Here is a 24,501-nt window from a genome sequence, read left to right on the forward strand (position 1 = left end):
AACAGAAAACACTGATTACTAAACAGATCACCTGCATTATTTATGAAAAGAGATTAATAATAGTTCTAAGATATAAAAAGCTCACTTCAGGGGCCTGGCTTCTGGCTCTGGATCAACTCGGCTCTGGCCATTGTGGTCATTTGGGGAGTGAACCAGCGGACGGAAGATTTTTTATCTTTCCTCTCTGTCAATCTGCCTTTCCAATAAAAATAAATCTTAAAAAAAAAAAATAAAAAGCACACCTCAGACTCTGAGGTAAGGTGAACACAGTCACAAAGATGAATTTATTTCAGCCTTACAAATTTCTAGTAATTTAAAATCATTGACTTGTTAATGTCAATAACTGATGTTAAGAATTATAAGTGTTCACAAAAGGAAGAAGTCCTTTCAAAGTTAAAGGATTTTGTAATTGCAATACTTACCAAGTCCCTATTAGATGAAAGGCATTGTTAGGTCGAAGCTGTTGCAATGGGGGGAAACACGTCCCTTTGTCACAGGGCTGGCCACTAGCCACACGAAGATATCATGTCAGTAGACTCTCTAGAGAGAGCCTAACCTCACATGGCCTTAGGAAGCTAAAAACACAGCCTCTTGGGCGACTACTGCTTCCATCACGGCAACCCTTGGGCAGCTTGCTCAGCCTGAGGGAGCCTGGTGGGTGTGCGCTGACCGGCTATGGGGTCTGCCTTCTGGGGTGGCCTGGCCACCTGCGGGAGGCATGTGTCCACCGCTTAGGATTGGCTTGGGGCCTCCCCGCCCCCTCCAGGTCTGTAGTGGCTGAGTCACAGAGAATAGATAGTTTATCAGCACATGTCCTCCAGATCATGTTCTCGGCTTACAAATATAGCCGGTTAGCGCACTGGCTGGGAGGTTCGGGGCCCTGTGAGCGCTTCCGGCTGCGGATGTAAACAGCCTCACAGCGTAGACCACTGCCGGCTGGGCAGGTGAGTGTCGGCCGGTCCCAGCTAGCCAAGTGGAGGGCCTTGCGGGAAGCAGGTGGGAGTGGCCGGCGCTGCGCCTGGGAGAAGGGAGGCAGGGGACTGGTCGGCCCGCACCCTGGCTGGACCCTTGGGGTGCACAGCCCCCGATCCATGCCAGGTCGGGGCTAGAAGCTGGTGCATAGCGAAGATCTGGAACTAGACCTGGACAGGGAGGAACGCGGGCAGCAGCTGGGCAGGGGCTCTGGGTTGTTGGCTTCCTCCCAGCTCTTGCTTGGAGCTCAAGGCTAAATGGTCCAAAGTGCTATTCCAGGGAGATGAATCAACTTTGCGTCTTATTTGAGGCTCTGACAGGGTGAATGACACCTGCTAGGGTAAATCCGACTTCCTGGAAGGCAGTGCTTCCTGCAGCACCTCCAGGTTCAGGGAAGGGGTGGGAAAGTGACTGAAGCCAGGGGAGAATTGTGTGGCCTTGAAGCTCTCAGCACTCCAAGCTGCTGAATTCTGATGCTCTTGTCTTGTTTGTGACTGGAACAAGGAGCCGGAATAAATTTCTTCAAATAATTGACCTTTCCTCAGCCTCAGAAGGTGCTTGGGGTCTTATCTCCAGCTCCTACCCCATGTGATTCCCCGTCACCTTGTCGTAACCCCGTGAGCCAGCTGCTGTTGTTGCATTGTGTCCCTATGAGAACACCAGGCCAGGCCAGGCCAGGCCAGGCCACGCGACGGGGCAGCATCCCAGCCCCTAGGGGCTGACTCAGAGGCTGTTGCCTTAATCCTACCTGCTGCCACTCCTCCCCTGCCTGGATTTTCTAGCTTAACAAATTGCAATCAAAATCATCAGCTGTCTCCCTGGGGACAGACCCCATGGAAGCAAATGTCTTAGAATTCTGAGTTGGGCTGAGAAGTTGGAGCTGTTTGAAGGTCTGTCTCCCTAGTTGATCAGAACATTGACCTCTGCGGGGACTGTATGGAGTTTGTAAGTTACCAGGGCTCCTTGTTCCCTGTATGAATGTCCCTAGAAGTTCCTCTGGCTGCAGTCACTTTGTGACAAGGGATTCACATCCTGGAGGGTGCCTGGAGTAGCCGGTAGCCCACAGGAAGAGGGTACTGGGGCTGTTAGGGGTTAGGGCAAGGGAGCCTGGAAGTCAGGCCTTTCCCTCTATGCCTAGCTCAGGTGCCCCCTCCCAGTCCCCGCTCCACCCTCCTCCTCTCTCCCTTCTCCCGGCTTCCTCCCCTTACTCTTGCCTCGTTTGCCCAGTTTCAAAGGGAACATCCAAGCCATTCCCTTCAGTGGACCTCCCACACTCCCCAAAACCATCCTATAGCACTTGTGCCCCATATACCCTTTGCTCACAGCCCTATCAGGTGACAGAAGGGAGCACCCTGGGCAACCAGCAGGTGCCCCACTCCCAGCAGAGTGGAGATTAGCGATGTGTGCCCTGGGACTTATTTTTCTACTCATGCCCCCTGACTTGGAGGCAGGTGGCTCTGTAAAGTGCATCTGAGGTACTGGATTGGGGAGGGGGCAGCAGGCTCTGCCCTCACTCCTGCCGGGCTGGGCCTGAGAATGTCTGTGGCAGGTGGCAGCTGGGCCTGAAGCCTGCGCACTCCTGAGGGTGGCCACTAGGGAGAGATAGGCCAGGAGTTTTCACTTTGATTATGTTAATATCTGCACACACAGTAGCTTTGGTTTTGCCCACTGACCTGGGAAGCCTTCAGTATTGACTGTCTCACCCTTGACTGGAAATATTTGCCCATCTCTACGTGAAAGCAAAAAGCTTTCCCTTGAGTGTTTTTCTTCCCACTGTGGATTTGATGATGGTCCATGTTTCCACGCTGTGGCACCTGGTACCCTTGGGCACAGAGGAGAGGGCCTGGCAGCAGTCCCTGGCATGTGTTCTGTCCTTTGCCACCGGTAAAGGCATGTCTCATCGCTACCTGTATTTTCTTTGAAAGATGCTCTGGGCCTCGGGGACAGCACAGCTGAAATCCTGGGGGGTTGGCTGGTGAGCTGCTTCTCATCCCGCCTTGTAATACTGATCCATAGCCTGGAATCAGACCAGATGCTGCAGGACCCTGGGCATGGGTCATCCACCACCAGGAAAACCTGGGCAAAAGCTTTGTACTTGCTGGGCTGTGTTGAGGATTTCCTGGACTATATCCTGTAATGATGAAGCTTGCTCTGTTCTGCTTTGGGGCAGTGTAGGGTGGGGACAGTCCTAAAGAATGTCTGTGCATGGGAAATGACATTTCAGGTGTATGTGCTGACTAGCAGAGGTTAGACCATCTCTCCCCTGAGCTGCTGAGGAAGTAGCACCTGTGCCTGTCCCTGACTCCTGCCACCTGTCTGCATCCCAGTCAGCCTGGAGGCCCTCCACGACCTGGGCTGGCCCACAGACTCCTGCAATAAAGCCTCTTTCCTGGTCTCAGCCCCTATGCAGACTGCTGCTACCTACTGGTCAAACTTGTCCTGCTGTCTGCTGGGACCTGGCCTTGGCCCTGTGCTGCTCCGGCTGCCAGGGGCTGGGCCTGGCACCCAGGAGTCTGGCTGTCTTAGCTTCCCAGCACCTTGGAACGTTATGTGTAAATCTTTAGCAACCTCATCACCTGCTGTTCCTTACCATTCTCACGCCTCCAGTTTTCATTGTAAGCATTGGCAATCTGAACTGCCTCTTCTAGGCGAGAACTTGACTTAAATCCTCTTTTAATTTTTTTAGATTTATTGATTTCTGTTTGAAAGGCATATTTACAGAGAGAAGGAGAGAAAGAGAGATTTTTTTTCATTCACCAGCTCACTCCCCAAATGGCCTCAGTGGCTGTTGCTGAGCTGATCCAAAGCTGGGAACCAGTAGCTTCTTCTGGGTCTCCCACACGGGTGCAGGGTCCCAAGTCTTTGGGCCGTCCTTCACTGCTTTCCCAGGCCACAAGCAGGGAGCTGGATGGGAAGTGGAACAGCCAGGATACAAAACGGTGCCCAATATGGGATTGCAGCACTTGGAGATAAAGGTTAGCCAGTTCAGCCAATGTGTCGGCCCCATAGTCCTCTTAATTGAAGAGCAGAATCTCTTCTGTTTTTGCAAGTCATGAGGGAAAAGGTGATTGTGTTTGGGATGACAGATAGGATGTATTCTTTGCCACCCTGAAGCTGAGTGTTGTGCTGATTTACAACTGTTTAAAAAGATGTTGAGTACTTTGCTAATTCAAGTGTGTGCACGCCTGGAGCTTATGAAAGATGATTATGTCATTTTGGGTTGATATAATCTAATATTTAGAGCATGAAGACACGCAGACCAGTCCCATACGACAGAATTTGAATTGCGTTTCTCCAGATAATGTACAGACACCACTGGGCAGGGAGGGCCCCTGTGCGGAGGCTGGCTGGGAGTGGGAGCCAGAGTGACGTGTGGGTCATGCAGACGCACGCTCTGGACAGCAAGCAGTGCTTGGACCACTGGGCCGTCCGTGCTGCCCAGATGCATTTACCGTGACCTTGGCTGTTCGGTGCACTCTCGTGTGGATCTGAGATTTGTGCAGATTTCCTCTGGGAAAGCACACTGAGCGATTCTGGTTTTTTTTTTTGTTTGTTTGTTTTTGTTTTTCTCTAAGGCTGTTTTCTTTGGCCTTGGCTTTCTAGGCTGTCTCTTTCAGACCCTCAGAGAACTTGTACCCAGCTGTATCATTGTTAACCTGGAACAAATCAACGACTCAAGTCCCCATTTATTTTTGTTGTTTCCTTGAAACGATGCACAGAGCAGAGGAGAGATCTCTCGTCATTTTTTCATCCCCCAAATGCCCATGCCAGGGAGGGCTGAGCCAGACCAAAGCTGGGAGTCCTGTTGTTCTGAAATGGGATGTTGGCATCCCAAGTGGTTGTTTAGCCACTGTGCCACACAGCTACCCCCAAGTAACAACTGACCAATGGTGCAACCCCCATGCAAGGCTATGTTTCAGAACTATGGATTTCTCAAAGTAAACCATGGATGCCAGAAGAAAAGTGACATTTTAAAAATATATATTTATTTATTTTGGGGCTAGCACAATAGCCTAGTGGCTAAAGTCCTCGCCTTGCATCCACTGGGATCCCATATGGGTGCTGGTTCATGTCCTGGCTGCTGGATACAGGTGTATTTCGAGATCCATCACTTGCAAAATTTTCCTCTCATCATTGAGTCTTTTCTGTCTTCTCTCTGTAAAACTGTCTTTCCGGAAGAAAAAAAAAAAAAAAGACTCTGGACAGCAAGGCGGCTTTGGGCAGGTGGTCCGTGCAAGTATCATGCTTCTCAGAGCGCCCGTTATGCCTGTGTTCTGCTGTGTGTGTGTGTGTGTGTGTGTGTGTGTGTGTGTGTGTATGTGTGTGTGCTGACCTGTGCATTTTTCTAGTAGGACATTTCATGCCGTCACGATGGGACATAAAGTGGTCGTGTTTGACGTTTCCACCATCAGAGCCTTGTGGGAAACACGAGTCAAGAAGCACAGAGCGAGGCAGAAGGAGGAGGCTGAGAGGCTTGAGAGGAGCGCGTTGGAGAAGTACATGCCCTGCATGGCCTGGGTGGGGTGTCCCCAGTGGGAAGCTGGGCGGTCGGGCAGGGAGAGGAGAGCTTTCCTTCAGGGGCCCACACACTGTGGTTCTGTGTGCATGCTGTGATCCTGCCACAGGGACACCTGTTTTATCAGGATCTGCTTACAGTGACTACTTCAAAAAGGTCATGGAAGACATAGTTGAAAGATGAATCTCTTTTGGGATAAAATTTTTTCAACCCACACATTGTTTTTCCATAGTATGCCTTTTTCATGAGCCTTTTGAAGACACCTTATACACTTCAGGCAGTATGATGGCTGCAGGGAGAAGAGATGAGCTGATAAATTTCTACTACAATACTTCAAAGACCGATTTATATATTTGAAAGGCAGAGTGACAGGGAGGAGAGGAGGGGTTGTTGAAAAGAGAGCTCTCTGATTCACTCTGCAGATGGCCATAGGTTAGAGGGAAAGCCCTTACATCCACTGGTTTGCTTCCCAAATGGCCACAACAGCTAGAAGTCTGGAGTCAGGATCTTCCCCAGGCCACAAGCAGGGAGCTGGATGGGAAGTGGAGCAGTTGGGAAATAAACTGGCACCCACTGGGATCCTGGAATTTGGAAGGATCAGCCATTTGAACCATCATGCCAGGCTCTCCAATATGGTTTTTTTAGGAGCAAAACATCTAAGAAGGTGACGTTTGCATATGCATAGGGAGCCAGCCTTGTGGAAAGCTAGGAGTTGCTGCTAGGCAGACCTAACAGCAAATTCAAGTGCCCTGGGGGAGAATGTTCAAGGCCCAGCAGGGAGACTGACATAACTGGGCCATGAAGGCAAGGAGTGCAGGGTGGAGGATGAGGTCAGACCACTTGCCCACAGCAGCCAGGTTTGGACCAAGCTGAAACTAGGAGACTCCAACTTCATTCAGGGTCTCCCACTCAGGAGCTAGGGACTCAAGTACTTGCGCCATTAGCTGCCACATCCCCGGGTACACATTAGCAGGAAGCTGGAATCCGGAGCAAAACCAGCACAGGTGCACAGGAGCCCAGTCGCCCCAATATGGGGTGTTGCAGGTGTTAAGAGTGACATTTATTTATTTATTTATTTATATTTTAAAAGTGACATCTTAATTGCTACCACCAATGCCTACTCCCCCATAAAGGATCTTGGTTTTGCACTACAGAGAATATCTCAAAGTCCTCAAGCCATAAACAAGTCACTACATGGAGAAAAGCAGACAGGTGCAAAGTACGGTTTGACAGCTGCGTGGGCATCAGGAGGGCAGTGGCATGTGTGCGTCATTGTCATGGAACTTAGGATCACACGGGAGGAGGACCCATAAACGTGGAAGCAATGAAGCTATAGAATGAGCACTGGCTTTGAAAATCAGCAGCTGCGAGGCGCTGAGCAGTGGTAGTGGGGCAGGCATTGAGTGGACAGGCTAACAGTGGTACCATTGCTAGTGCCATTGTGTGGCTCTACATTCTAAAGTCAAGCTCTCATAAAATGGGACCATCCCTGTTTCTATTCTGATGCCCCTGAAGGGTCAGCAAAGCCCCGTGACCCTGCAATCTTTACAAGACTTAAGTTTGCATAGTATGACTTAGGGTAGAGATTTATTTATTTATTTTTATTGGAAACTCAGATTTACAGAGAGAAGGAAAGACAGAAAGATCTTCCATCGATGGTTCACTCCCCAAGTGGCCGCAATGGCTGGAGCTGAGCCGATCCAAAGTCAGGAGTCAGGAGCCTCTTCTAGGTCTCCCACGCGGGTGCAAGATCCCAAGCCTTTGGGCCATCCTTGACTGCTTTCCCAGGTCACAAGCAGGGAGCTGGATGGGAAGCAGGCAGTTGGGACACAAACTGGTGTCCATATGGGATTCCAGAGCATGCAAGGCAAGGACTACTGCTAGGCTACCACGCTGGGCCCTTGAAAAGAGATTTTGGCCAGAATTCCCATCTAATGTCCTTAACATCTTTAATTAAGGTTACTAATCATTTACAAAAGGGTTTTAGATGTCATTCTGTCCCCAAGATGGGTGTGTAGAGGGGGCTATTTGGCCCACTAGGTTCACCGGAGTGGCCCTGGCTGCCATGGTTCTAGGATCAAGGAGGAGTGGAACTTCGTGGCGGAGTGCAGGCGGATCGGCATCCCGCAGGCCGAGTACTGCAAGAACGGCTTTGTGGACACAAGCGTGCGGCTGCTGGAGAGCATCGAGAGGCGCGCCCTCGGGAAGCAGCAGTGTCCGCTGGCCGAGGACAGAGGCGAGCCGGGCGAGCCGGGCGAGCCGGGCAACGCCTTTGTGTTTGAACTGTCGGGGGAGCACTGGAAGGTGAGCCTTGGTGAGCCACCCCTGAGGAATTGTCCCAGGGCTGGAAGGTGACAAAGAAGTTTTGCAGATCCTGTACCCTTTTCCTTGTCTGCCACCCTGAAGTCTTACCGGATACACCTCCTTGTTCTCCCCGGGGCGTTGGCAGTGCGCCTGCCTCCTGTTCTCTCCCCCAACCTGCTTCTGGGCATGGGGAGGCATCCCTGGAGCTGTTGTGATTTCAGACGGAGGCCGCGTGGGCATCTGGACTGGGGCTTTGAGAAAAGAGGCCCCGGGCAAAGGAACTTGCATAGTGTTCATTTCAGTGGACTGGGTCCTCTGGAACCTGCCCTCCCGTCTCTCCTTTTTGCATTTAAATTTTAATTAATTTGCTTCAGAGGGGTAAGGTGGGGAGAGCACTCCCACCTGTGGGTTCACTCCCCAAATGCTTAGAGCAAAGTTGGGAGCCAGGAACTTCTGGAGGTGCCAGGAACGCAGTTTTTTGAGCCATTGCTGGTGAAATCAGGAGACGGAGTAGGTGTCAAACCCATCACACTGTCCCTCTATTTTGTGGCTGAAAGGACCCAAACTGGGATTCTAAGTATCTGGGACGATCTCAGTTCTTTACGAACCATGTGACGAGATCGCTGACTCCTCTGCTTACCTGCCTTTTATCACCCTCAGTGGTGAATTGAATGCACCAGCTCTGAGCTCCACTCAGGGAAGCATACAGGTCTGCCGAAAAGCAGAGTTTCTCTGTTGAGATCAGCAGGGACAGGATGCCACCTACTCTGGGTCAAAAGGCAGGGGTGGACATCAGGACTAGTGGTTAAGATGCCCACACCCCATATTGAGGTGCTTGGGTTTGATCCTCCCAGCTTTTTTCCAGTGCATGCCTTGGGAGTCAGCAGGCGGTGGTGGTGGCTCAAGTCCTTGGGTCCCTGGCAGGTTCTCAGAGGACCCCAGCCAGCCCCGTGGCTCTCGACATGCCTTCCGCGCGGAGCATTTGATGGCCCAGAGTAATGAGGTGGAAAGTAGCTGTAACTGGGCAGGCGCAGGGAGACTCTGCCGCGCTCACTGATGACGTCATCACCCGCAGCCTCCCTGAGGAGCCTGTTCTGACTGGATTCCACCTCATTTGCCTTCCTTAGTATGGGTTTGTCTGTGTGTTTTCTCCCCTAGAGAGATTTGCACCCCAGCCTTACTTATCCGTAAAAAGTCTGAAGTTTTGTGAAGAAAATTTCCAGCCGCTGTCGTGCTCCGAGATGGTCAGGGAGTTCTGGCCTCTGGTCATCCCGGGAAGCGTGGACCATGAAGGGCGGCTGGGCCTGGGGCTCTTCTGGGCCCTTGAACAGTGGCTGGTCTTTGGAGCTCCTTTCAGGCTGGTTGGGGTCCACGTCTCTGGCTGGACAGCCAGGTGGGCTGGGGGCGGTGGTGAGGTGGCCATCCCTGCTGGGAGTTGGGAGCTGTGGGCCTGCTCTCTCAGGGGCTGCGTGAGGGACGAGGACTCAGCTACTGGAGCTGTCACCGCCACCTCCCAGGAGAAGAGGTTTCAAAGTTGAATACATGGACATTGCATTTTTAGAGACTGTTCATTGGATAGGTTAGAAATAAGCAGTATGTATTGTGACTATGTATGTAAACCTGGTTGCCCATGTTCTTTTTTCTACTTCAGGAGCTCCCAGATTCGTTGAAAGAGCAGACACACTTGAAAGAATGGCACATAAGCAACACCTTGATTCAGATCATTCCTGCCTACATTGAGCTGTTTCAAGCCATGAGGGTTCTGGATCTACCCAAAAACCAAATCTCGCATCTCCCAGCTGAAATCGGTATGTGGCCCAGTGGCCGCCTCGTGCCGCTTGTCTGTGGTGGGCAGGGCACTACAAACGCTGCGTCCCCCCCACTAGCTGCCAGGCGCAGCTGTTCCCAGGTTCCCCGGCTGCTTGTGTCTGGTGTCCCACTTGGGGTGCTGGTGCTGGGATTGCCCCAGATGACTCAGCACTTAGCCTCTGTAAGTTTCATGGGTGAACAATACTTTGGGTAGGGACTTTTTTTTCCCCCTTTTATGTGCACTGATAAGTTTAGTATATCTTTTTTTTTCCTGGTCACATTGACCATGAAGCCAGGAGTCCTAGAACTCCATCTGGGTTTCCCACCTCCTGTGCGGGTCTTGAGTCATCCTCCACTGCTTTCCCAGGTGCATCAGCAGGGAGCTGGCTGGAACTGGTACCTAATGGTATGCTGGCACCACGAGTGAAGGCTTAACGTACTGTGCCATGGTGTTGGCCCCAGCTTCCTTCTTAAGAGCCTCCAACAGGCAAGAGCTGGTGGCATGTCTCCCAGGGGCTGTATCACACCCATGTCATTTCCTGCACCCTGATACTGTGAAGGAGTTTGCAGTCTGGTTGCTGGGCCTGAGCCAGCCTGCACAGGAACAAGGTTGCTGTACTCACCTTGCCTAAGTTTTACAAGGGATCATACAATTCAAGAGCAAGGAAAAATAAACAAGCCAGTGACTTTCCCCACCTCCTCCTGTCCCCTACACCAGCAGAATGCTGTGATCAGAAACAAAACACTGGGATGCGCAGGCTTTTGCTAGAGATGCTTAAAAACGAACGAACAAACAAAAAAACAACGCACGATTTTGTGCAGTGCTTGGTTACCGATCCCAAGGCTTGGTGCCCCGGCTTCCTGCTTTGCTGCTGAAGGACTTGCTCAGTCGTGATGCTCATTGTTTCTGACGGCAGGTCGTTTGAAGAACCTGAAAGAACTCAATGTGAGCTTCAACCACCTGCAGAGCATTCCTCCAGAACTAGGGGACTGTGAGCACCTGGAGAAGCTGGATTGTTCTGGAAATCTGGACTTAACCGAGCTGCCCTTTGAAGTAAGAACCGAGCCATCTCTGCGCTGTGATTTCCTGTGACATTTGAGATGGAACGGTGTGTGATGTAAGGGAGAAGGGCTGAAGGATGAAATAGCTCATCATTCATGGGTTTATCTGTGTGAGAGGCAAGAGCAAGCTCACATTTGCTGACTCAGCCCTGAGTGGGGCCAGGCTGAAGCCAGGAGCCAGGGACTCAGTGTAGGTCACTCATGTGGGTAGCAGGGGCCCCACTGTTTGTGCCAACACCTGGTTCCCCTCAGGAAGCTGGACTGGCCAGAGCCATGAACGACAACCAGGCAGTCTAGTATGGGGTGAGGGAACTGTAGCCACCAGGCCAATTGCCCACCTCCAGGCTCATTTTTTTTTTGTTTAAGATGTATTTATTTTTGGGCTCGGCATGGTGGCCTAGTGGCTAGGATCCTGTCCTTGAATGTGCTGGGATCCCATATGGGCGCCGGTTCTGGTTCTGGCGGCCCCATTTCCCATCCAGCTCCTTGCTTGTGGCCTGGGAAAGCAGTCAAGGAAGGCCCAAAACCTTGGAACCCCGCACCCGTGTGGGAGACCCAGAAGAGCTTCTGGCTCCTGGCTTCAGATTGGCTCAGCAACAGCCGTTGTAGCTGCTTTGGGAGTGAACCATTGGATGGAAGATCTTCCTCTCAGTCTCTCCTCCTCTTATCCTATCTTATCCCAGAAAATGCCCCAGAGTGGTGCCCAGCCCAGGCTGTGGTCATCCCCACAGGTCTGCTTGTTGCCCCTCAGACTTCCCCAGTCCAGGAAAAGGCTCCATCTTCAATGCAGATGAAATGAACTTATCCTTGGCTTCTCTGGCTCCCATGCCCATGTTCCATCTGCACAGACATCCTACTGGGCATGCTCTTCACAGTACATTCTGTGTCCGACCTCAGGCCAATGCTGTCTGCCACCTTGACAGGGTCTGTCTTTCTGCTGGACTTTTTGTTCCTTCCTCTGTTTCCCCCCGCTTTATTAAAGGGGATTATAGGGTATAATCTGCATCCCGTAACATTTACCCAGTTACAGTTCATTGTGTTCCCTTTTCGCATATTTCTGCCATCTGTTCAGAGTCACTTTTGCCAGCCTATTGCTAATTCCTACTCCTGCTTCCAGAACTTGGCAGCCACAAACATGTCTCATGTCTCTATCAGTTGACCTTGTCTAGAAATTTCATATAAATAAAATCATACAGTAGTCTTCTGGCTTCCTTCCCTTAGCATGTCTTTGAGATTTTTTGTTCACACTGTATCATGTATGGAATGAGTTAGCGGTGTAGGTTCCATGGTTTTTGTTTTGTTGGATGTGGTTATACAATTTTCTTAGGAATTTTCGTTAAAAAGATTTTTTCCCCATTGAATGGTCTTGGCAGTTTGGATGGGAAATCAATTGACCATAAATGTAAGGATTTACTTCTGGAATCTCAACTCCGTTTCCTGGCTCTGCTTGTCAATTCTGTACTGTTTTAATTGCTATGACTTTATAATAAGCTTTGAAATTGCATAATGCAAAGGTCTCCAGCGTTGTCCTCTTTTTTTCAGAATTGCTTTGGCTAGTCTACATCTTTTGGATTTCTCTGTAAATATTGGGATTAGCCTGGCAATTTCTAAAAATAAAAATCAGCTGATATTTTAGTAGGAATTTCAGTCAGTTTGCCAGCCAGTTGTGGGGAAAATTTCACCTTAGTATCATTAAATTTTCCAGGGCTGGTATTTGATATAGTAGTTTAGCTGTTGCTAGGGAAGCCTACATCCTATTTTCATGATGCCTGTTTCAAGTCTTAGCTCTTTCACTTCCCATGCAGCTTCCTCCTAATGCACAAACCCTGGAGCATGGCAACAGGTGATGGCTCAAGTACTTGAGTCCCTGGCACTCATATGAGAGCTCTGGATTGAACTCTGGGTTCTTGGATGTGGCCTGGCTCCAGTCCGGCTGTTTTAAGTGTGTGTGGGTAGGAACCAGTGGATGGAAGCTCACTCTATATCTATACCTGTCTCTCTCCCCTTCTCTTTCTGCATTTCAGATAAAATCAAAATGAAGATAATGTTTCTTCATTTATATAAGTATTTTTTCTTAGCATTGTTTTATAGTTTTAATGTATTCATGCAACCCTGTTTCATTATTTCTGTTTGTGCTGTTATGAATGGAAGTAATTTCTCCCCTTACTGTTTTAATGCGGCTGTGATTTTCCTTAAATTACTTCCTTTAAATATCTTTAGGCAGTTACTTTAAAGTCTACAATGCATTTTCTGCATTTACTGCAAAATGAAGAAAAAAGAGATCTTGACTTTGCTGCAATACAGAAAGATTAGATTAAATTGCAGACATGTAAAAGTCTTGCCTGATAATTCCCCTGTTATAGTACCATATTCACATTTGTTTTTGTAAGTTAGGAACAAGAGCAAAATTAGTCCTTCTTGGAGAAGGGGCCACCCTGTACTGTTTTGCTCAGCATTCCCTGCAGATCGCCCGGTGAGTGACATGCAATGTGGCTGCCAAAGGCATTCGCTGTGGACATAGATGGGCACTCAGAGAAATGCCTCAGGGGTGGATACCTCCAGATAAAGTTAGTAGTTGGGGATAATTCCCACTCTTCCAGGGGTAATTAGAATATTTTATTCTTTCCCTTCCAGTTAAGCAACCTGAAGCGAGTTACCTTTGTAGATATCTCAGCAAACAAGTTTTCCAGCGTTCCGATCTGTGTCCTGCGGATGTCTAATCTGCAGTGGTTTGATATCAGCAACAATAACCTGAACGACCTGCCACAGGATATAGACAGGTAGCTGCCTGCACACACAGGGCAGGGTCCACTGAGGGAGCCGCTAACGCCTCATGCCCTGCTAACATGGAACACCTGCAAGTGCATGTACATTTCTTGAAGTCAACTAGTTTTCTCAAGTGTAATTTCCCAGGACTTGTATAAGACAGCCTGCAGTTTGCATCCCATGTATAACGTTCAGGTTTCTGTGCACTTGGACTGTCACCCTCATTGCTTCATTCTCCAACAGAATGGCTCTGCTCCTTCACCTGACAGGAGCAGAAAGATGTGTTTATGATGTGTGAAATAGAAACCCATCCCTCTCTGTTTAGAATCTCAGGGAGGGAAATTTATGTGAGCTTCATTTAGTGATTTATTATACCTAATCTTTCAAGCAAAATGGCTAAGATTAGCAAGGGTTTGAATTAGGTCATTGTAGCTATTTAATGTTTAAAACTAATTATTATATGAAGCCATGTGCAATTGACTCATGCCACCAATAGTGAGTTTTGGTTCCTGGATAGTAGGTCCCGAGAGGGGCTGGGTTTAAAGTGGTTTAGAAGACACAATCTCTGACCTTCTAGAATCTACTGTCTTCTTTATAAAGAGCCCATGTAAGCTGTCGGGACACAATGGTGTAGGCCTGAATATCATCTCATATAACATCCCTCTACCCCAGTAACTGTGATGTTTATTCATGCTTTCTGTGAGTAAGTTGGAATTATTTAAATTTGAAATACCAAGGAACTGTGTGAAATATTTGTGGAATTAGATGTTTTGCAAATGAGTGAAAGAAAAATCTGCAGGAAGTCTCACTGAGTTAGAAATAAAATGGAAAACAGAATATATTTCCTTTTCCTTGTGCAGTTTTCTTCCTATTTTAAAGTTGGAAGATATCACAGGTGAAGAATAAGTGTGCTCTGAAAATATCGGAAGGGAATATGTTGCCCAAATCTGAATTCTTACTTCAGCTCCGAAATGCCTTCTGCCTGGTGTCCCATGAACTCTTAGGGATGCCCGGAGACATGAGGAAGAAGGGCTGCATGGTGTTCGGAAGCTTCACCATATCGCTAGCTGTACAGTGAACTTAAAAATATACGTATATTATCCAGTTTAACTTGTGGTGCTCAAGGTCCATGGCTATGGACCTGGGCAGGGCTGGCCTCAAAGCAGCCACTTGTAATTTACATTGGTTTTTGGGCTGACTCTGGGCGCTTTGGACCCATTTCCTCTTCCCAGGCTCGAAGAACTGCAGAGCTTCCTGTTGTATAAAAACAAGCTGACCTATCTCCCGTACGCCCTGCTGAACCTGAAGAAGCTCGTCCTCTTGGTCGTCAGCGGGGACCATCTGGTGGAGATCCCGACTGCCCTTTGTGACTCATCCACGCTGAAGTCAGTGACCCTGGCAGAGACCCACTCAGGCCCCGGGGATGGGGTGGGTACGTGGGGAGGAACCTGCAGATGCCGGGCGTCTAGCCCTGCCTCAACACCAGGTCAGACAGTTCTGGTCGCCTGAGAGTCCCATCGCTGCTCATAGACACTAGGCTGACTGTCCATGGCATCTTGAAGGCTTGGCCCGATGGCACCGCGGGAGGCAGTGGTCAGAGGATTGGTGGAGGAAAGCAGTGTGTTGGTTGTGCAACAGGTGCATTCCTGAGCCCCGGCCGTCAATGGGCACTGTGTGGCTGCTGGCCTGGAAAGCCTGCTGGTGCTGAGCGAGCCATCACCCTTCTCCCGGTTTTCTGACATGAACCCATAAACCACTGGCATCCAAACTCAGAGACGATTTTCTTTCCCTTGGGCAAGACATGGCAGAGCCCCGGCTTCAGCCTCCCGTAACCTAACTCCAAGGCCACTGAGGGCTTCTGGGCAGCATGTCCTCCTGGAATATGGGGCTTGTCTCATGGCCTCTACCTTGGCCCATTTGCAGCAGCCTGGTGCCTCATAATGATCTCATTGGGCAGTGCTAGTGAGCGCCACCTTCTCTCTGCATCCAGAGAGGCCCAGCTGCCTGAAGAGCAGTGACTTGGTAAAGCCACCATGGTTGCGGGGGTGGCCAGGGAGCATATTTCTGGATTTCCCATTCGGAGGTGAGTGTCCCAAGCACTTGGGTCATATTCTACTGCTTTCCCAAGTACATCAGAGGGTGCTGGATCAGAAGCAGATCAGCCAGGACTTGAACTGGTACCAATATGGGATGCTGTCATCACAGGTGGTGACTTAACTCACTACGCCACAGCACTGGCCCCTACAGGTTGACATCTTCTGTGAGAAGTTTTGCAGTTAAAACTGCACAGGTGAACGTGTGATGGTTTCTGCACTTTGTTCCAATAGGTTTGTAAGTCTGATGGACAATCCTATTGATAAGACCCAAGATCAAGATGGTGATGAGAGGATGGAGACTGAACGGGATCGCCAGCATTTTGATAAAGAATTTATGAAGGCCTATATTGAAGATCTTAAAGAAAGAGGTGGGTTACTTCTGCTCGGAATTACTTGATTTAAATATGTAGAATTCCACTCACTCATGCAAGAGAAGTTAATTTGGTTCCCTATATGTCTTCTTGCGACTCCAAATGACACATTTCCTTATAATATCACATTTTCCTGGTACATTTGAGTACTTTATACGTCATTATTTCTTAAAAGGTGACATTGTGTTATTGAGCATGTTTTTTTTTTAATTTTTTTAAACAAAATCATGTCAACAAAACAGTATTTTAATTTAGTGGGAAATTAAGATTCCATTAAAAAATTCTAGTTAAAGTCAACTTTTGAAAAAGTTCTAGAAACCAAGGACCACCTATGAAAGAATCACGCAAGGTAAGATTTGCAGGTGGCAGGCCAGGGAGCAGGTGCAATTAGCTCTGATTTTCCAAAGTTTGGTGAAACTCCAGAGACTGGGAAGGGGAAGACGGGGAGTGTCTTTGCCAGAGTCGGATCTTGGCAGCTTCAGGAGTCCTGCCATGTTTTGCAAGGCCCAGGACTTCTTACACAGACAGTCCCAGCAAAGGGGCTTAGAGTGGTCTTTGTCCTCCCATGCACCGTCTCCTCTCTGGCTGGGGGTTCTGGTTCTTTGCTGGCCAGGTGTGTATGGGTGTCACACAGGAATTAGAGAGAGGTGGCACTGGCTCGGGTGCCTGTGTGGCAGAGTGTCTTCGAGCAGGCAGGTTCCTTCAGTCCTCCTGGGGAGAGTGGCACCTGAGCACTTCTCGCCCTCACCAGACAGGGGTCTGCTGAGTGACCAAAGCTGACGGGTCATGCTCAGATTGCCACAGGTATCAGTGGCATGCAGGAAAAGTGCCATTTATTGAATATACTTAAAATTTTTGGTATCTATTAACTTTTATCAACTACAGTGATATAGTTTACAAGATATTTTTTTTAATGTTTATTTATTTATATTGGAAAGGTAGATTTACAGAGAGAAGGAGAGGACAGAGAAATATCTTCCATCTGCTGGTTTATTCCCCAAGTGGTCACAAGACTGAAGCTGATCTGATCTGCAGCTGGGGAGCTTCTTCCGAGTCTCCCACGCGGGTCCAGGGTCCCAAGGCTTTGGGCCATCATCGACTGCTTTCCCATGCCTCAAGCAGGGAGCTGGATGGGAAGTGGAGACATGAACTGGCACCCATATGGGATGCCAGCACTTGCAGGTGGAGGATTAGCCAATTGAGCCATTGTGCCAGGTCCCGTTTCTAAGATCTTGATGCAGCTGTGAGCTGGGTGGAAAGATTGCAGATGAATGAGCATTAAAGATTCTGTCTTATATCTAAACATTTGTAAAGCTCAACTCCATGTAATGGCTGGCTTAATCATTACCAAGCATTATGCTTAACACATGTGTCCTGCTGTAGGCCATGCCTTGTGGTTCCATTTCACCATGACCTGGTGGATGGCTGAGTCTGGTTCTTCATTCTGTTACAGAGTCTGTTCCCAGCTACACCACCAAGATCTCCTTTAGTCTTCAGCTTTGATCTCATCTGGCAGATTACTGCGGAATCTCAGCACCCAGTGGGGCGTTAAATCTTCGCGTGTGGGTCACGTTATGCGGGAGTACCGACTTTGTGTTTAAAGATACATTCTAGAAACCACTGTCACAGTTGTCAAGAATATGAGCTTCCAAGTTCAAATGCACAAGAATCTCCCTCTGAGCTGAAAAATCAGTAGTTGGCTGTATGTTCATATTCAAAACTCGTTTGCATAGCTGCAATTCCAACTAATGTACATTTGGTATTTTAGAATATATATTCTTTTTAAGGATTATAACTTCAAGACCAAATTCTGAAGTGGAATGTGTTGTTTTTAGGAAGTAAGGGATAGAAGTGCTGTGAGAAAGGCATTCGTCTTGGAATAGTCGGATGAAAGATGGTCATTTTGAAAGAATTTTACTGCATTATTTCTGTTATTGGAAAAATTTTCTTTGGCTTTATACACATGGCTGTTTCTGTATCCCCATTATGTTTTGGCAAATGCTGGCTCTTGGGAGAGTTTGGGTTTCATCTGAGTCTTCTGGGGGAATGCCCACCTGTGCATTGGGCTGGCAATGCTTACATGGGTTGCAGGGAGCCCTAGGCGAGGAAGCATAGTAAGTCGTGGGTAGCTTGCAGTATTGGCTCATTGCCCATGTGTGTGGCTTCTCTGGGGAGGATCCCAGAACCCACCTCAGCGCAAAGAGCAAAGACAGTGTTGTTAGGGTCCTCTCCCCCAAGGTGGTCGTGTGGGACAAGGGGGACTGATGGGGAGGCCCTGGGAAGGCCCCCTTACAGGTACTGCTGGGGTCAGAGGGGCGATGTGATTGTCTCACATCGGCAAGGGTGGGGTTCATCACAGGGGTTTGGATGCCTGCATTACCTAGTAGGATTTGGAGAGTTTTTATAAAGTCTCTATTTTTATACTATTGTCTTGGGTTAAAACACTCATAAATGGGATGTGCCTTACTGCATTTTATTTTATTTGTTTTTTTAAGATTTATCCATTTATTTGAAAGGCAGAGAGAGAGAGAGAGAGAGAGGGAGATCTTCTATCCACTAGTAATTCCCCACATGACTTTAGCTGCTGGGGATGGGTTGAACTGATGCGAGGAGGCAGGAGCCTGGTTCTGCCTGGCCTCCCACCATGTCCTTAATTGAGCATCTCCCATTGCTTTCCTGGACACATTAGGAGGGAGCTCAGATCAGAAGCGGAGCAACTGGGACTCAGCCAGCATTCGAACATGGGCTGCCAGTGTTGCGAATAGTGGCCTATCCACTGGCACCTTGCGCTGGCTCTGGCTTGCTGTTCGGAGATAAGCTTAGACAGGCAGCTTTTTTGACTGAGTAGGGAAATACGTATCAGTTTGTGTAGATGTTTACAAGCTGACTCCTCCATGGTCTAGCCCTGTGTTCGCCCAAAGAGCTCTCTGCAGTGATGGAGACCTCCTGCCCCTGCACTGTCCACAGCTGTCACTGCCACACTTGGGCAGTGACGGTTGTGACCCAAGAATTAAACTTGAGATGTGACTGAGTCTAAATAGCCACATGTGGCTGCTATACCTGACAACAAGATTTTTGGGGAAGTTTGGGAAGTTGACCTGGCAATTTAAAATTTTCTTGCACTTGAAGAACTAGTCCATAGTCAGGGGCTTGCCCCTAGAGAGTCACTTCTGATGCGAGCCTCAGTCTTGGTCTCGAGGGACTTTGTCCTTGGGCTAGTTGTTTCCTAGGCAGCAGGTGTGAAGCCAGCAGAGCCGTGTAAAGCCACGAGGTCGTGCTTTGGTGGACAGCGGCTTCCATCCAACGCTAGGGAACAAGTTAGGAGAGCAGAATGGGACAACAAGGAGCCAGGATGGGACAACAAAATACGGAGCCTCAGGCAATCATATTTTGATTTTTAAGGTTTAAAAACAAAACTCAGATGTATTAGTTGTACTCTTTGAGTGATTTTGGAATTTTATTTTATGCTGGTGCATATGTTCTAGGTAGCCAAGAGAAAACTGTAACGGGAAGGAGGAACTTCCACACAAATAGTTGTCCATAACTGATGTGAGTTTTATCTCAATAAAAATCATTCTTACTTAAAAACCTTGTGTCCAGATCCCATATAAAAAAAGGAACAACTATTGCATTAGAATAGAATATTTTGTGTTCTATAACATCCCAAAGCAATGTATTATAGTTGAGTATATGTATATAGGTATTGATTTGTATTAATATAAATACAGAAAGATTCTGTGGTAAGATATACATTTGAGTAGAAATAGCATAGGGATTTGAATATTGACATGATGCATATAGACTAGTACATATTAGAAAAATTCTTGACATAGCAGAATGTATATAGAAGCATTATTATTAACACAAGAATACTCCTAGAATACTATTCTTATTCCTAGAATATTTTTAGAAGAAAAATGTGCTGGTTCTGAAAAATCTCTTATCAGTGTTTTCTACATTGGACGTGTAGATACCTTTTGGTAGGTTCATGGCTGGGGCTCCTATAACAAGAAAAAGCATGTACATGTGTTAATTGTTTGTCATATATGACGCGGGAGTCTTCACAGACAAAGGAACAGATAAGGCTGAGGAGTGTCTAAACCCACTGTGCTGAAGAAGTGAATGGTGGCCAGAGATGGAAGATGATCTGAAGGTAATGAACTTGGGGGATCTCTCTTGTTCCATTTGTTGAGCTGCTTGGGTTCTCGCTTTCATAGTAAGAATGTTCCTTTCCCCTGGGGCTAAGGGGATGGTACTTCTGGAAAGAGCATTTAAATACCCTCTACAAAAATGAAGGTCAGAGAGTTCCTTGGTGGTCGTCTGGGCGCAGGGGAGGAAGGGGAAGATCAGGTGCCCTTCCTGCTTCGTTCCCAAACACCACAGTGTTCCATCCTGGGGGTAGCATGTCCTGAATGCTGCCTCTGTTCTGATGACTCACTTCACACACGAGCAATCACACAATGGGCAGTTTTCCAACTTTACTCACTTGATGTGAGAGGTGGAGAGAGCTCTTTCTCATCCGCTGTTTCACACCCTGAATGTCTACACTGGCCAGGGCCAGGCTTGGTGGCAAAGGTGGGAGCGGGAATGCAGTCCGTGTCTCCCCTCGTGGGTGACAGGGACCTGGCTAAACCATCATCTGTCTCGCGGAACCTGCCTTATGAGGAAGCTACAGTCCGAGACGGAGTGTCAGACTCTCGCGCTCAGCGGTAGGGTGTGGATGCCCAGGTCAGATGCCCTCTCAGGTTCTCCACTCTCAGCCTTCACGTGATCGCATTGGGACCCCTGGAGAATTCAGGAGAAATTCCCGTCTCAGGTTCCTTAAGTTTCATCACACCTGCTCAGACCTGTGTGTCATGAATTTATGGGCATGCGTACAGGGTGGTGATGTAGGAAATAAAAAATGAGACAGCAGCTGGGAGGTCCCAGGCTGAGGCAGCCCTAGCCATGAAGTAGACATTGAAGGGCAAGTCCAGCAAGGGGCAGAGGAGGCTACAGTTAAATTCCCCTCCTTCCCGGTGTCCAACCCTCACCTTAAGGTTAACAGCTCCAGGAGCACCAGGGTGGGAGATACAAGTTAGAGTAGGACACATGGGGAATGGGCCAGGGAGGCCCCGACTATGTAGAAATCCAAGTCTCAGCAGGACCCTGCTGGACCAGTGGAGTGCCCAGCACACTGCACTCTTCCCCCTCTTAAAAAAAAAATTATTTTTATTGGAAAGTCAGATATACAGAGAGGAGGAGAGACAGAGTGGAAGAGCCTCCGTCTGACGATTCACTCCCCAAGTGGCTGCAATGGCTGGAGCTGCACGAATTCAAAGCCGGAAGCCAAGAGCCTCTTCTGGTTCACCCACGTGGGTGCAAGGTCCCAAGGCTTTGGGCTGTCTTCGACTGCTTTCCCAGGCCACAGGCAGGGAACTGGATGGGAAATGGTGCACTGGGATTAGAATTGATGCCCATATGGGATCCTGGCCGCATGCTAGGCCAGGCCACTAGCTGCTAGGTTACCATGCTGGGCCCTCCCTTCTTCCCTTGGCTGCAAGCTCAGGGACCCTCCCTCTAGGGGCACATCTCAGCTACCAGGTTCCCACCCCTCATGTTCTCATCATATATAGCATTGCGAAAATTGCTCTATCATGACCTCACTCATCGCCGTTTTGTAATTTGTGTATCTCGTCTTGGTTATTTCTTCCATAGGAACCAAAAACGTGGCCAGATAAGAGGGGAGATTCAGCTTCTCACAGGTATGGCATGTGCATCTGCCTACACTTCCCTTCATCCTGCTCTCGGCACACGCTGGCTCCCCAGCACCTCTCCCCAGGTTAGGAAGAGGAAGAGGGCAGGGAGAGGCAGGCCTGCCCAGATACCCGCCAGTGCATGGCAAGGGGTGGTGGTGGAAGCCATCTTCAATCAGACGGATGGGACTGTGTGTGTGGGCCACAAACCCTAGAGTAAGTGCATTATCACTTGGAGCAGTAAGGAAGGAGGCATTGAGAGGTGGATGTAAGTGGCATCAAGAGGCAGATGGGATTTGTGAGTAAAAGTCTAGGGGTGGGAATGGAAGGTCATGAGCACAGCACATAGAGGGATGAGAGATGCGACATGTTGCAAGGGACGACGAAGCAGCTGCAGTCTGGGAGAAGCAGCTGGCGGAGGACGGGCCTGGGGTGAGCGCAAAGAAGGTGTGTGTTTCTATGTTAAAAAGCTGCTGGGGTGGGTCTTAGCAACTGGTCCTCTCAGAATGCTTGAAGTTAGCTTTGGTTTGAGTCATGGTGAAAATCCACCCAGAGCCGCATGCTTGGTCCCTGAGAACGTGCGGCCCCCATGTTTTGGACCACATCACATGGTCTATGAGAAGCATTGCATGTGTGTTCCACATGTGTGTGGATTATTCATGCTCATTTGTGCATACCATTGCCCTGACACATTAGCATACATTATACACCACACCCTAGGAAATAGTACATCTTGCAGGAAAGTTCTAGAATCTCTCCTGCCTCCCTGGTGTGCATCTTGCCTCAGCCTTCAGTGGTAGGTACCTCCTGTAGAGACCTCAGATTTTCAGCTGTCCCAGATACCACCAGAGATGGTGTGAACATCTCTGCGGAAGAGCCCCTTGGCTTTTAGACTATTTCCAGGGGTTTTAGGAATCACAGCCTTAGTTCTCTTGAGAAAGAATAAAACTATAATCATAGATAAATACAGACTGCCTTTGTACTTACATGTACTGAGATAACAAAACCAAGCACTTTACAATTTGGGCAAGCGTGGCCTATCAGGTTAAACAAGGTTGGAACTGCTGTATTCCTTCTTGGAGTGCTGAAAATTGTGGCTTTTTTCCAGAAAACTCTTGGCTTTGGCCCTGCACCGGTCAAGCTGTGGCAAGGCCTTTGGGGAGTGAACCAGCGGCTAACAGGAGCTTTCTTTTACCATATCAGTAAGATTTAAAAGCGTCACATAGATAGAATCAGACTATTTGCATCACTTTGAGTGTTCTTGGGCACACATGGGAGTACATCTGCTGTTCTACCCAGCCGTAATTTATCCATTCTCAGCCCCATCTGTTCTGCTGAGTGGGTACTGCGGTGTGTGTGTTGCGTACAGTTGTTGCCTGTTGTGGTTGTGGTGTTACACACACACAGTCTTGACTGTGTCTTCCGGAGGATCCATCTGTTTCTAAATGTGGTGGCGCCATGTATGCGTCTCCTTGGCTCCACATCCTTGCTAACATGTGGTATTGTCACGTTTCTCACATTTGGTGTTTCTCGAGCTGGCAGAGAGACCTCAGTCCAGTTTAAGTTTATGCTTCCCTGATTCCTGTTGAAGTGGAGCATCTTTTTCTAGCCTCAATTGAACCTCTGTTGGTTTGAGGAAGACTTTGCTTTTAAAAATGACTTATCTTTTCTCTGTTGGCTTATTGGAAGTTTTGAAATATATTTTTCATGTATGACTGTCTTTCATGCAGCCTAACTTTCTGCTTTGGAAATTTTTCTAACAGAAAATTCAAAAACTTGGAAGAACAGCTTCCTAAAGTTGTAGAACTTATTAAAAAGAGTTAGCAACAAAACAGTCCTCTGAATATCGAGGAAAACCATAAAAGCTGGTGCTAGGTTATATGGACTACGTTGTATTCTAATTGTCCTACAAATCATTCAAAGAATAGAAAATTCCAATTTCATATAATTCTTTTCCATCACATGTCATAGAAAAAGAAAATCAGTATTTTATTAGGCCACTATAAATTTAACTTTGAAAACAATCAAGAAGATATATTATAGGCCAATATCACTTAACTAATTATTAAACAAACAAATTAGTAAAATGACTTCAGCAATGTATTTTAAGCTGTATTTTGACTAAGTTAAATCTTAAACCTTCCTAGGAAGCATGTATGGGATGTAAGACTGTTCTAACAGTAGGAGCTATGTGATTGTAATTCTCCATCCTAACCTACAATCGTGAAAATGTTGGTAAATAACAAGGGCTTTCAGTAAAATCAAAGTCTGTGAAAGGCCAGAAACAAACAAACCAAGCCCCTAAATTCCAAACGCGCACTCTTAGGATGCTAGAAATAGAAGGGAATTACTTAGTCTGATGGAAACCTACAGCAAAGTAATGCCGGAAGGGGAAACAGAATCTTATCCTTTAAAAGCAGAGAGGGTGAAACAGTCGCCATGATCTTTGAAAATGTCAACTTTTATTCAACCTGTAATAAGGTCCTAGCCCGTGAGCGAGCTGTTCTTTTGAAAGGTTTGCAGAGACTAGAGAAAAGCTGTTATTTTTTATATTATATATTCTTTATATACGCGTTGTCCAGAATCTACAGAGACATGCTGAGGATGAATCAAAGCTCAGTAAGTTTTCTGGATGTAAGATGCATACACCAAAGCCACATGCATGTGTATACGCCAGTAATAATTAGGCAATGGAAAGAAATACAAAGGACGTTTATCATAGCAGTATCTGAGGGCTGGCAGGAGAGCCCTACAGTGTCCCTCTAGCGCCCTCTACTGAGAAAGCCAAGCTTTGTGCTCAACGTAAAGGCGCGAAGCTTACAGAATGTGGGCCCCAGAGCCACAGGTGAACCAACTTTATGAAATAAGGT

General features: G+C 48.0%; 2 protein-coding genes across 5 annotated transcripts in view; both read left to right on the forward strand.

The window, feature by feature from the left end:
* The first annotated feature begins 733 nt into the window (after positions 1 to 733).
* Positions 734 to 17,565, forward strand: LRRC2 (leucine rich repeat containing 2). 4 transcript variants are annotated; one of them, XM_058678542.1, is made up of 9 exons: positions 740 to 948; positions 5,325 to 5,468; positions 7,564 to 7,792; positions 9,444 to 9,600; positions 10,519 to 10,655; positions 13,298 to 13,443; positions 14,662 to 14,814; positions 15,757 to 15,893; positions 17,350 to 17,565. In XM_058678542.1, exons 2-9 carry the CDS (start codon positions 5,344 to 5,346, stop codon positions 17,397 to 17,399), a joined length of 1,134 nt encoding a protein of 377 aa, XP_058534525.1. In that variant the 5' UTR covers positions 740 to 948; positions 5,325 to 5,343; the 3' UTR covers positions 17,400 to 17,565. The 4 variants fall into 4 exon arrangements, with proteins under 4 accessions (XP_058534527.1, XP_058534525.1, XP_004581469.2 ...); XM_004581412.3 differs by having other exon boundaries at positions 740 to 944; XM_058678543.1 differs by lacking the exon at positions 740 to 948 and adding an exon at positions 1,817 to 1,917.
* Positions 17,566 to 21,439: 3,874 nt separating this feature from the next.
* LTF (lactotransferrin) overlaps positions 21,440 to 24,501 on the forward strand; it is a 35,330-nt gene continuing 32,268 nt past the window's right edge. The window contains exon 1 of the mRNA XM_058678792.1: positions 21,440 to 21,640. Coding sequence (XP_058534775.1) covers positions 21,493 to 21,640 — 148 coding nt within the window. The 5' untranslated portion in view covers positions 21,440 to 21,492. The remainder of the gene's footprint in view (positions 21,641 to 24,501) is intronic.

The sequence above is a fragment of the Ochotona princeps genome, chromosome 21 (assembly GCF_030435755.1).
Source record: "Ochotona princeps isolate mOchPri1 chromosome 21, mOchPri1.hap1, whole genome shotgun sequence".
NCBI classification, from domain to species: domain Eukaryota; kingdom Metazoa; phylum Chordata; class Mammalia; order Lagomorpha; family Ochotonidae; genus Ochotona; species Ochotona princeps.

Excerpts from the sequence above, each read along its gene's own strand:
- LRRC2 (XM_058678542.1), top strand. The coding sequence starts at position 5,344 with ATGGGACATAAAGTGGTCGTGTTTGACGTTTCCACCATCAGAGCCTTG. Across the intron at positions 9,601-10,518 it reads GCATCTCCCAGCTGAAATCG|GTCGTTTGAAGAACCTGAAA; the intron begins GTATGTGGCCCA and ends TTCTGACGGCAG. Across the intron at positions 15,894-17,349 it reads TGAAGATCTTAAAGAAAGAG|AGTCTGTTCCCAGCTACACC; the intron begins GTGGGTTACTTC and ends ATTCTGTTACAG.